This window comes from Micropterus salmoides, unplaced genomic scaffold (assembly GCF_014851395.1).
Source record: "Micropterus salmoides isolate LMB-PRFRI ecotype aquatic unplaced genomic scaffold, ASM1485139v1 Ms_hic_scaffold_7, whole genome shotgun sequence".
Classification (NCBI taxonomy): domain Eukaryota; kingdom Metazoa; phylum Chordata; class Actinopteri; order Centrarchiformes; family Centrarchidae; genus Micropterus; species Micropterus salmoides.
Genome location: NW_024044459.1, coordinates 32,147,306 through 32,160,539, shown reverse-complemented (window position 1 = coordinate 32,160,539; position 13,234 = coordinate 32,147,306). Strand labels below are relative to the sequence as shown.

Below are 13,234 nucleotides of genomic sequence, written 5' to 3'. Positions count from 1 at the left end.
AAGTAGTTCTGAAAATTACAGACAAACAGGACATAACAGAGAGATTATTAAGTCAAGTAATGAATAGAACTAAGGATGAAAGGGAAGACACAGAGTAAGTGAGAGGCAAAGAGAGGGGAGGACAGAGAGAAAGTGAGGCTGAAGTTTGAATTGATATTTTCTGTTGGCACCTGACGAACTAATGGAACTTGAGTTAGCATTAAATTATCTATCTATTGAACATATTAATTAGAGATGTCTGAAATAGTCTCAGTATTGGTGGCAGATAACTGTTGTCAGTAAAGAAGGACAGTGTCTGGAGGAACTGTTTTAGGCTTTCACACTCAGCATGTGTTCTTCAAGTAAGTGACTTCATTAGCTCGTAGTAATACATTTTTATTAATATTAGTGACATGGAGCAGGCTCCACTTCTGTGCCTGCATATCATTGTCTGCTTTTTGTGTCCAGTACTAATGAAAGTGGCTCCACTAAAATATTAATTTAAACACTCATTTCAGTTCTCAGAGGAGCTTATTTATGACAAGCATAGTTTAAAAATGACAAGAGGAAATGAAATTTCCAAACAGCCACTGCTGCTTTTCCAAGATTGTGCATGTTGTCTGCTGACAGTCAGTGTAGAAATGTGATTAAGATTGAATTGATGTAGATTCTTGGACACAAACAGCTGCACGTTGCAGCTCTGAGATACTGCTGACTGCATCTGCTCACTCTCTCTCACTGTGTGACTGCAGGGGAGCAGCAGCACTGCACAGATGGGTATGTTGATTAGTATGCAGGCAGCACTTACAGATGTTGGAATTTTTTTTTTTTGATGCTCCATAAAATATTGCCAGTGAGAATCTGGCAACAGGATATTGCTGAACATACAACAAAAGTCAGAAGGTTGACTGCGCCTGATACACGTATGAATAAATCGTGGGAAACACACCATGAACCTGCAAAGAGATGAGCATATAGACAACAAAATAATCCTACAAATTCCAATTTTTACTTATAAATACTACATTCAGCTGTCACTGACCACATACAAAATAATATGCTTTTAGAATATTTTAGAATTTGTTATACATTATGTTTTTAATACACTTCTTGGTAATACCACAAGGTTAGGCTGTATACAGTACTTTAGATGTGAAACATGCAATGGTAATTGAATGCGGTAAGTCCATGGTACAGAGGTCACCACATTCTTTTTTGATCAGACTGGCAGAAATATTCAGCCACTGTTGAGCTGTCTTTTTTCTCTCTCCTTATCCAGTGTGTGTATTGTGCTCCCCAGGGCCCCCTCTTCCTCCACAGGAAGTGCAGGTCCAGTGTGGTCAGACGCCCGGGATCCTGCAGGTCAGATGGAAGCCTCCGCCTCTGTCGTCTTCAGGAACCTCCAACGGTGCCAGTGTGATTGGCTATGCCGTGTGCACAAAGGGACAAAAGGTACCAAATGTCAGAACAACGTTTATTTTTTTAATCTTACAATAGAGTTCTTAAAAAAAGCCTTTTCTTTCCTCAGTGGTTACTACTATGAGTAGTACTCTATTGCCATCTCCTGGAGAAATGATACAATGCCTATATTCAGCCCCTCAGGACAAGCATTACTTAAGAAATAAGCTGTAACAGGCTCCATGGTGCTGTGTCACTATGCAGCAATTGTTTTTGTTTTGTGTTTGCGTGTGTGCAAATGTGCCTATCAACCATGACAGTGTTCATTTTATTATAAAACCAAAATCAGCACGCTGGACAGAGGAAAAATCATGTGACAATATTCCAACAGGCCTGAAGTGGGTGCTATAGTTAAAGTTAAAACATGTCCAGTTTATTGTGCTGAAGGTCCAACATTCACAAATCTGTGTTTATGATGTTTCTGAAAATGAGGTTTTTCAGCCAACAGATAAGAGAGCTATAAATGCATGTAGATATGCATGTAAGTACTTTTGTATGTTGACATTCTGAATTGCCCTTTGGTAAGGACTCTCTGGTTCCTTTGTGAATGCAGATAGCAGAGGTCTTATACCCCACAGCAGACTATGTGACCGTGGAGTTAAACAGGATTCAGTGCCTGGAGGCCAGGGAAGTCATTGTAAGGACGTTATCAACACAAGGAGAGTCCCAGGACTCGCCCGTGGCCATCATCCCGCACAATCTCTTGGGGTCTCCACGCCTCTCCCACCGAACCACTGCACCTCCCCACCCCATCCCCCACCCGCAGTCCCATCCGGTACACTCACAAACTCATCCTCCTTACCCATCAACGTACCCCCCGAATCACCCTCAGCCCCAGGTGCAGCCTCTGCCTCGAGTCCAGCCCCACACGCTGCCCCACGCACAACCGCACTCACAGCCCATCCACCACTCCCCTCCTCATCCTCAGGCTCATTTCCAGCGCCACCCCATGCCCAAGTCCAAACCGTTAGTAAGTGCCAGAGAGCCAGAAACCAAAGAGCATGCGGCGGGCCTGCAGTCAGCCCAGCCCTGGGAGCGGTCTCCCTCTCCGCTGCCTCCCATGCGTGGATCCAACCTGGAGCCGCCACACTTCCAGCCACGGCGATCGCCCTCTCCTCAGAGGATCCTACCGCAGCCTCAGGGAGTCCCCATCCCCAACACCATCGCCAAGGCCATGGCCAGAGAAGCTGCCCAGAGAGTGTTTGCAGAGGGCAACCGGGTGCGTGGGGATTTAATTATAAAACAGCATCCATCTCACCATGTGATATAATTTTGTATCAAGCCTGGAAATCTGATTTTTATTTATTTTGCTAATGGATGTATCTGTCACTTGTTTCTGAAAATCAGCTTGACTTAAAAACTATTAACACAGCAAATATTGGTTTCAAAATAGAACTGTTTGTCTCTTGAAAGTTATTATGAAACTACATAGGCAAAAAGTGGAAAATTATCTTTTCATTTCTCTTAGGTTGAGAAAAGGAATATATTTAGCGAGCGAGGTAACGTCTTGCATCCACTCAACTCTGATGAGGAGGAGGATGGCTATGACTCTCCTCATGCGAGGAGGAGAGGAGCCTCGGTGGACGAATTCCTCAGAGGCTCAGAGTTGGGCAGACAGGTACTTTACAGAAAACACAACAAGCTGTGCTCAGCCAATCAGTGAGTGTGCATCACTTGTTTCTAGAAGAGCACGGAATCTGTTACCTACATGTGGGCAAAATCAAACTGGATCAAATCACATCCTGTCAAATCAGATCAAATTGAAGCCTGTCTTGTACTCTGTACTGTGTCAATATTATAGCCTTTTATTTTCTAGAATTTTGTGTCCTTCATGTAAAAAAAAAAAAAAAACACTTATAAGGGAAGGAGAAAGAAGTGTTCACTTAATGTTAATGTTTAGGGTTCTACATTGAAATTGTTGGTAGAAAATACATTCTGGCTTTGATTGGAAATCAACCAATAGCTGGAGTCTCCATTCAGTAGACTTGTTTACATACATATTGACAGCTAAAGGAAATTCTGTATGCTGGCCCGCCAATGAGAATTTATAGCTGATTCTGCACTTGTATGGAGGTGTCCAAGTCTTGGTGACATCATTGGGGCTAATCAGTCAGTGCTGTGGTATTCTGAAGTGTAGGTACTTTCCTTCATCTCTTTGGTAATGGTGACTGTTGCCACATAATCCAGCACCAAAGATGTCACCAAATTAAAAAGATTATCAAACCATGAATTTATTAACATGCTCTGTCTTGTCTTCCCTTAGCACCATCATCACCCTTACAGCCACAGTGAGGAGTACCACACAGAGAGTAGCCGGGGTTCTGACCTGTCCGACATAATGGAGGAGGACGAGGAAGATCTTTACTCGGAGATGCAGCTAGAGGAGGGCCGCAGGCGCAGTATCAATTCTCACAACAGTCTTAAGGTACGTACTGCACACCTTCAGTCCGTAGTAAGCCAGAAGTTTAGGGAGGGAGGGAGGGTCTTGCCACCTGCAGAGGTACCTGTTCTCTCTAACAGGCTCTACAACCAGGCCCATTGTGGCTTTGCCTGGCTGAGCTCCCCCGCCTTGCGTTAGCTGAATCAGCCTCGCCACCCCAGCCTGCTCCTCCACCCCGCCCCTCCAGCACTGCTTTATTCATTCGAGGCTGAGCTCATTGGAATGGCTGTGTATACATAACTATACAGCATGCTAGAGGGGAAGGCTGTAAACAAAAATCACAGTTTTTTATGGTTTGCATTGCATTTTGATGCTTTTTATACTGCACCAAAGGAGTGTTACAAGTGTTAAAAGTCAGATGTTGGAATGTGATATTGAAGTGCAAATTTTAATATACTGTACTGTATCAAAGGGTCATGGCATATGAAGTGCATATGGGAATCTCATTTAAGTGAGTACTTAAATGGAAATATTCACTTTTGTTTGTCTGTCACGTCCTAATGTTAGTTTTTCTGTTGTCGATGTAGATGTTAACATTGTCGGTACATGATCCTGTCTTCATTTGATCTGTCAGTGGGGATGTGTGGATGTAAAGCCACGTGTGACGACATGATGAAAAAAGCATCATGTTATGAGAGGTACTGTAGTGACTGATTGGTCCTCTGTGATATAGTATACAGTATTAAAATTAATGCTGAATAATTGCAAATTTGCTTAGGTTGCTTATCCCTGTTTATTTCCAGTTACTTAGTAATGTGGTGTTAATGAGAGGCATTCATTGGTGTATTTAGTCTTTAAATACACTAATGCTGCATCTCCTTTTTGTCATCGCCATCTATTTGTAAATCACTATTGCACATTATCCATCCCCCTATGTTTCTGTATTATTTTAACATATGCATAGTAATTATATAAGCATTTTAATTAGATATTTAACAATAACTAATTTAAATGCTTATATAATAGTATATAGAATAGTTACAGATGAATTGTCAAATTTGCTTCTGCTATTGTTTTCTGTGAGTACAAATAAGGAAGTTCTGTATGTATCACTACATTTGTAATCTAAAGAAGTGTCTTAATAAATTATGTCCTTAGCAGCTGATTCTTCTACTCACTCAACTTTGGCTTTTTAAAGATTTATTTATTCATTTCATCCACATTGATCACCCATATCGCTAACTAAACCTCTCACTTACTTTTTGTTTGGATATTTCTAATTTCTCACAAATGAAATTCCCTTTTCCACATTTAACCTTCGTGCCTATACTCAGTTTATCAGTTATCACTCCATATTTGAGCCTTCACAGATTCCTCTTCAGAGCATGCCATTTCCTCCTCACGGAATGAGACTGCATGTCTTACTACATTGCCACAAATGACTAATTCTGTCTTTATTTTGTCTTTCCCCCCATTTGTTCTATTCACATACTGTGTTGTTTCCTGCCTGTTCTAAAACCTTCGAAAAACTTTTCAAACCCCCTCACAAAAATCTAAACTGAACCTTTTCAATTGAACTCTAACTGAACTGTGAAAATGTGGAACTTTGCCTTCTGGTAACAACTGAAGGCGTATTATAAGCGTCAGGACTTAGCGGAGGAAAGAGACTGCTGGGACCTCCAGAGGGAGGTGGTGAAGCAGAAGTCGCTCCGTAGCAAGCGTCTCCACAGCATCCCCGAGGTGGCTGAGGAAGAGTTGGAAAGCGTGGACGGCATGGGCCAGCGCCTGTGCTTTGAAGACGGCGGGCGGCCGGGAACGCCACACACTCAGCGCAGGACGTACCCCCAGGACCCCCACACACACAAACATCTCACCCCTAGCAAGCACTCCCGCCACCTGCAGCGGCAGCGCTCCTCCCCTCGCTTCACTGACAGCCGCTACTGCTACAACCCAGACGACCGCAGCTTGGGACGACCCAACCGCCAGAGCACAAAGAGTCCTGACAGTGGTTTAGACTGTGGCAGTGAGGAAGAAGGCTCTCTAGGCCGGGGTCATCGAGGGTACTATGCTCATGGGAGCCCCATGCGGGGATCTGTGCAAATCATCCACTGTGAAGGCCCGGTAGAAAGGCGGGCGCTGGCTATGGGCCGTAAAAGAACTCTGACCCGTCAGTGCAGCGTGGAGGAGGAGTTCTCTGACAGTCTCCCAGTGACCGCAGCCAAGTCGGTACACAGGGGTGACTTTAGGAACAGGGAGCACTTTGGGCCTGGTCGGGAGTCTGGGCAGCGAAACTACTCCAGGGAAGGTGCCCTGAGCGAGGGCAGGCTGAACGAGCTGGACAGTGTCTATTACAGCCCCCACAGGGAGGCTAGGGCCCAGTCTTTGTCCAGGCTCAACCGGGACCAGCCGCTGGTGTGTGATTCAGGCTTTCTGCTGTACTTTCCATCAGCAAGCTGCAGCCATTCTGTTTTCTTAATGTTGTCTGTTTTTATTTATGAGTACCCCCTTTCTTTATTTGGCATTTTGTTTTTCATTTTGTAACAAGCTATCACATGTTCATGGTTGGTCTGATTTGATGTTTTATTTTGTGTGAATTACTTTGCTTGTACTCAGAATGTCAGGTGGATTTTAAAGTAAAGCTTTCAATTACCTAAAGGCCATTTAACTAAGTTTTGACTTCTCATGTCTTTGAAAGGAAATGTTCCATTTAAAGGAAAGTCCCTGTGCAGTGCAGTGCTTCCATCTTTTCTGTTCTCTGCCTTCTCTTTGCAAGCTGCCGGCTTCATTTGTTGCTCTCCATATCTCGCCCTCTAGAGCTGCACTTTGTGCTTTAAGCTTTATTTCCGCATCTCCTACCTCTCAGTGCTTCACATACCAAATAAGTCCAAAGCAAGACTTTTTAAGCCTGCAGTGATTCATTTAGCCTTTAACCCATACTCATTATCTCTTGCTTGTCTCTTTCACTCGATTCAGCAAATATTCTCTTGTTCATCATCATTTTTCTTGTATTGAAAGTTTTGATTGTTGTAATACAAAGCCCCAGGCTTAAACTAGAATGTCTTTGCTCATCTAACCACATCTTTATCCGTTCTCAATCATACACACCCTCCACTTTTTTTCTTCTCATCCACTCTTTCTCTCTATTCTTTACTCATCATTTGTGTCTCCTGTGCCGTCATTTGCTTTCTTTTCTCATCGAGGAGTTGACATGCACAGAACAAAACAAACCAAACAAATGGTCTTTAGCTAAACATCTGACCCTTCCAAACCCCCAGTCCATATTGTTGTGTTGGGGTTGATTTGATTTACTTGTTTTGATGGTTTGTTGGGTTTCTTTATTGTTTTATGGATTTGTTTTTATTATTTTGCCTCCCTAAGGACAAATGGAAGTCACATCATTTGCTCTTATGGTTTTTCAGTTGTTTTAACAGGATTGTGGGATTCTTTTAAATGTTTACTTATCCTCGCAATGCAGGCGGTTTGCTGTTCTAACCTCGAATCTGTTGTTTTTTACTCTAAAGATCATTGGGAACTCATCATCACATGGAGGCGCTGATCGCATGGATCACTCAGGGAGGAGGCTGGTTCACATCGGCACCCCCCCTCAGCAACGGCCCATCCCATCCATTGGTTAGTGAGGTCACCACATGAGGAGACGTCTCATCCCCCACCTGCAGGGCCACTGATGTTTGTGCTATTTATACCATGTGTTTCCCTTACCCATGTGAGCCGAGCTGTACATCTCTCCCATAGAGCTTTAACAACCACGTAGACCCTTACTTTGTGGGGTGTTTGCTCACCCTGTAGCTGTTCATCCTCACAAGCTGGATTCACCAAATGTTCACTCGCAGTTTTTCAGTAAAGTTGTCCCAGATACACTCCCTATGCCTGTGTTTATTGTGGGTTAACATGTTTACATGACCACCCAATTTGACCTCCCCGCAACAGTGCAAGCATTGCTGTTTTACACCCAGTGACTCCAGAGTGAAACTTGTTGCCTTGTACACCCCCCCCACCTCAGGGCAACCTCATCATCCTACTGTTTCAGCATGAGTGAATGGGCCATGGGGTAGAGCAGAGTGTGTGTGCGGGGGATCTCTGACCGTAACGTTGTGATTGGTGTCTTCTATAGAGATCACCATGGACAGTAACAGTGAGGGGAGTGAGGGGAACCTCTCACCCGTCAAGGAGGATGTTTACTATGGCAGTGTAGCTCGGCGCAGGATATGGCGATCTATGTCCTCAGAGGATCAATCTGGTATGTGGTGCAGCTTCTCTCCAAGATGACAATTGGCCTTGACAATGTCAGAAAAGGCTAAGAATCGTTGATATCATGGTGGTCTTTGTTCTGTGCTGGACAGTTAACTGTTTTGTTTAGTTTAGCTTAGCTTAGCTGAATAAAGCTGACGGGGGAAGACAAGACTGGCCACTTTTCCCGTTGCTGGAGAATGAAAATCCTTTCCCTGTATGTACTCCTACTCCTTCAATCCCAAGAAACCCCAACTCACTCACTCTTCCCATTCACCCTCCATATCTGGGCTACTCTCCCACCCCACTGCAACTTGGCCCGCCCTCTTCTTCCTCAGCTTCTCTGCCACCTTCTCTTTTCCTTCTCCTCACGCCTTCATGAGCCAGAAGCCTGTTTCCTTTGTTAATTTTGCATGACCTGTTTACAATACAGTGAGAAGGAAAGACGCATTACTGGATGAGTTGGTGCATTCTTGCCTTGTTGGTATCACTCGGTTGCACATTCATTACCTGTGCTGCCATCAAAATCACGTTTTACACCAGTGAAACACATTTTACATCTTCCAAAAAATATTTTTCAGTTGCTTAGTTAGTACTGGTTGCAGTATCTTTGAGCCATTATTCAGACTTAACAATCTGCCATCGAAACATTCAACATGGTGATACATGAGAAGCATGGGTAACTGATATCAGGTTCATCCCTTCCCCCTCACTGTCGCTGATATCTGCGTTGCCAGAAACTGCTGGGGCATTTGATGTGTTATGTCCCTTGGGAACGTGCCTCCTTTTTTCACTGCACATTGTTTCCAGATGTGGCCTAAAAGCATGACAGTACACCTGCATTTGAAGTAGTAATGCTCGCCTCGCCATGTCCAATCCCGGGAAAGCATGCATGTCAATAGCCTCTGTGAGATAAGGCAGTGAAACAGCAATGAACAATAGTGCAGTGTTACTTGTGTCCTCCTGGTGTGCAGTCATTGAGTTTCCCTTGCACCCCAAAAACTGCTTGTGTTTCCTGTCTGTGCTGTGTTGTACTGTGCTCTATGATGTTTAGTGACTGTCACGCCAGCAAGCAGAGATGTGTGAACAAAGAACCCCGCTGTGTGCTATACGATTGTACCGAGCGTTTAATTTAAAAGCATCCTTTGCTTTTATTGCGAGAACACAACGGGAGTATCGTTTCCAAAGTGAAAGAGATTATGACTAAATCGCATTCGATTGCTGGCTCTTTTTTCACACATGCATCTCATCGCCCTCTCCCCTGTCAGCTCTAACAAAGAGACATCTTCTGCTCTCATTGCCTCTACAGCCAGCGTGGCTGTATAAGGCTGGTAGTAGCAGCAGAGGCCTCCTCTATGTTTCAGACGACTATGGCGGGCGCAGGCACGGGCGGGGACGGCGCTCCCCAGATTACTATGAGGAATCGGAGCCGGAGGAGATGACCCGTGTGTTTGTCGCTCTGTTTGACTATGACCCCATGTCCATGTCTCCCAACCCTGACGCTGCTGATGAGGAGCTGCCATTCAAGGAAGGCCAGATTATCAAGGTGGTGGCTTGACTCTAAGACACCACTGTGACCCGCTGATGGATATGATTTATACTTCACTAAAGATTAAATAGAAAGCTTTTACTAGATTTCTTATCTGTATTTTATTACCGTTGTCTTAGCTAATGCCTAGAATTACATGTAAATAGTAGTAGTTGCAAATCCGAGTTGCAGTATTTGTGTTATCTGTCTGTTGTTTTCTGACACTTTATTGTTCCTCTAGGTGTTCGGGAACAAAGACACGGATGGCTTCTACAGGGCAGAGGTCCGAGACCGAGTGGGTCTGATCCCCTGTAACATGGTCTCTGAGATCCAAACAGAGGATGACGAAATGATGGACCAGCTCCTCAAACAGGGCTTCCTGCCACTCAACACTCCTGTGGAGAAGTTGGGTGAGATATCATTTTCCTACAGGGACCATCTCTGCTTCTATTGTCTTTTTTTTTTTACTTTGCCTTCTACCTTCTGTGTCTATCTGATCAAGTCAATGCTCTACTGAACTGTCTTTTACTGACTTTCCTCTACTCTCCCCACGTAATTGTTTTTCTGCTTTCCTGTAAAGTGAACTGTGACCGTTTCAAAGATGGCCGCTCAATAAATCGCAGGTCCAGAAAGTCCAAGAGAGGTCTGTGTCCTCTTCTGCTCCCTGCTTGGTCTTTACTGCTTTTTATTTTACTTCTCACCATCCTTATTCATCTGAACTGCTTTTAGCGAACTCCCACTATATTTGCTGTAACTAAGCTTTCCCGATCTATGAACATAGGAATCATGGATCATTATGGCTGTGTCCGAAATCTCCCACTGCCATTTTGTAGTGCTGTCCGAATGTATAGTGATAATTATTATACCCTATATTGTCCACTCAATGTACCCAAAATGCATTTTGAAAAGTAGTGTACAACCGATGGTCACCAACCAAGCCGTATATACCATCATGCATTGTGCTGATAGAAAAAACTGATTGTCCGACAGCAATGATGTAATTAATGGTGCCGAAATAACGATTGGAGTGGTGTCCAAAAGTGTTGTTTTAATAATGCGAGTGAGCTCACTATATAGTGCTCTACATTCAACTCCCTACATAGGGGGTAGGGAGTAATGAATGAGTGGGGATTTCGGACACAGCCTATGTATCATCACTGGTCATCACATTCTTCTGTAAAGTTTTTACATTATTCCCATTGATCAGTCTTCTATATTTTATTACTTTTCCTCTCCATAGAGAGGAACAGGCGGAGTGGCCGTCAGCATCCGATGTCAACACGGAGAATGGTGGCTCTGTACGACTACGACCCTCGCGAGAGCTCCCCTAACGTTGATGTAGAGGTACTGTCCGCCATGTCCTCCTGTGGCTCCAGCTATTCACTTTGTCTTGACCATTCTCTGTCACCACCATCATGTTAACAAGTGCATAAAACCAAAGCACAAAATATTTTGAGTTGCACAGGCGCAAAGAGGAAGATGTATTTCACTTATTCACTCTGTTGCAGAATTAGAGGAGAAGATCGACATCACTTTTGTGTCTGTCTGTTAAATAATAAGCGACAGCCAGAGGACGGGGAGCAAGAGGAAACAGCTAGTGTGTGTCTGTCTAAAGATTTAGTAAATCCTCTCTCCACCTCTAAAGCACTCTAATGAATGTGTTGTACATTGTTTAATCCGTGCAAAAATTTGGAAGACAGTTTGGGTTTTTAAAGCGGGTTATCGGGCAACTTAACTGTGATGACAAGACTTGAGCCTTGCCAAGTTACAGTTAGCACTTTGTAAGCTTGAGGATTGAATTACTTTCCCATGCTGTTTCTTTGCCCCTCCCCCCGTTCACTTACTCTCACCTTTCTATTGGCACTGCCACCGACACAGTATGAGGGCAACAGACTGAATGAGGAGGTGAGTGAGGGTGAGGAGGGTACGGTACTGTCTGCTCTATGTGTGTTTCCTTCCCCGTTTGTTGGAGTGCAAACGAGGAGGTGGGCTTTGGATGATGGGCCACCGCCTTCTGTCCCCGGTGGTCATGAATAAAGCCCCTCATGCATTGCCCGAGCCAGCATCTCCCCTCCTCGGTTTGGTCTTCTGTGTCGACCTGTCTCCTACATACGCTGTTTGGTTTGTTGTGTTTTGGAGAATCCCAAAGGAGAGATGTGCCCAGTGTGTTGCAATCCTGTCTTCAAAGTTCCAACATCTGATGCATTTACAGTTGCAACAGTCTGTCTGCCAAGACTGAATTGACACTCGTGTTTAAGATGCATCACATTGATTTGGAGAAGGAAGCACAGCATTTCAAACTCATCAAACCCCAGTAGATTTGATGTTTTGGAGTGTCCTTGGCACACTTAAACTGCTTTAAACAAGAAAAGTACAACAGGCCACATGCATCTCAAGGCTCTTTCTTCTCTGACAGGCTGAATTGACTTTCTGTGCCGGTGACGTCATCACAGTTTTCGGTGAAATAGATGAAGATGGCTTTTACTACGTAAGTATTACACATTTCTATTTCTATGTGTTGGGCATCTGTTTCTGTTTATTTCTGACTATTTAGAACACAATGGAGTGCTTTAGTTGTAGTTGTACTACAGTACACCTGATTGGCAGTAGATAACTACTGCACAGATTTACATAAAAAAAAAAAAAACACATCTGTGCAAATTTACTCAAAGTTGTGAAGTGGGAGGATTCAATTTGGGTATCCATGGTCCCTGTCGTAAAAACGTGTATTTTCTGCATAGACAAAATTTTACTTCGAGCATTTCCCAGGATTTGTATGTGCATAAAATGATATGCATCCCTGTTGGATCGTCGGTAAAAAAAGATGAACAAATTCTTCAGAAAGAATATGTTTCTTTGATAAAAAGACAAAAGTATAAGCCTGTGTACATAAAAAAATATATCAGTCAACTACAATTCCTAAAAAGCATTTCTGTAAGAAGCTGCTTAAAAGCCTGCTGTGTGCTCCCGGTGACAGCACGCTGAATTATGCTTTGTAGAATTCTGCTAATACATTCAGCAGTTTTCAAATTCTGGGTTAAGTTTGGCAACTATATAACAATTATAAAACATGTATATCTCAGAAACAAAGTAGAAGTAATTAAAACTGCTCCAGTTGAGGAAGCTTGAGGATTTCATTAAAAGAAACTTTTGCACTATGCCTATCAAGCATTATGTTCTTGCATGAGAAACGGCTATTTTGCCAAACACATTGGCTAGTCCTCAAAGTTGTTTCTCCTGTAATGTCAAAAGTGAAACTCTTTAAGCAGCTAAACAGGGTCTTGTTAGAATGAAATCATTTAATTTTACATTTTCCCCACATTACATATAATATAAGACTGACTGTACACTGAAACAATGTTATTTATTTACAGTATTTCAATGTCATGTCATACATGGATCATCAGCTGTGAAGATGCTGAATTCACTTGCGATAGCTTTAGCCTCAGTCTATCATGTATGTAGCATCAACTGCATACTTAAGACTCAGTTACAGGTTTCTCATTTTAAAATGAGTTAGCTGGTTGAAAGTTACCCAACTCATGAAGCTGATGTTAGCGACAGACGTCATTCCAGCCAGCAAAATCAATGGTCGCCAGCTAGAAAATGACAAGCCTGTCTTTGCCTACCTCTGTCTCAAA

General features: G+C 43.4%; 1 protein-coding gene across 6 annotated transcripts in view; it reads left to right on the top strand.

Moving 5' to 3' along the window:
- rimbp2 (RIMS binding protein 2) overlaps positions 1-13,234 on the top strand; it is a 70,463-nt gene that overhangs the window by 51,638 nt on the left and 5,591 nt on the right. For 3 of the 6 annotated variants that reach the window (XM_038703745.1, XM_038703744.1, XM_038703740.1), the window contains 10 exons: positions 1,280-1,431; positions 1,991-2,656; positions 2,906-3,055; positions 3,701-3,862; positions 7,339-7,447; positions 9,430-9,611; positions 9,835-10,003; positions 10,174-10,236; positions 10,834-10,937; positions 12,010-12,081. In XM_038703745.1, coding sequence (XP_038559673.1) covers positions 1,280-1,431; positions 1,991-2,656; positions 2,906-3,055; positions 3,701-3,862; positions 7,339-7,447; positions 9,430-9,611; positions 9,835-10,003; positions 10,174-10,236; positions 10,834-10,937; positions 12,010-12,081 — 1,829 coding nt within the window. Of the gene's footprint in view, positions 1-1,279; positions 1,432-1,990; positions 2,657-2,905; positions 3,056-3,700; positions 3,863-5,446; positions 6,230-7,338; positions 7,448-7,949; positions 8,076-9,429; positions 9,612-9,834; positions 10,004-10,173; positions 10,237-10,833; positions 10,938-12,009; positions 12,082-13,234 lie in introns of all 6 variants that reach the window. The other 3 variants (XM_038703747.1, XM_038703743.1, XM_038703746.1) reach the window with 2 other exon arrangements.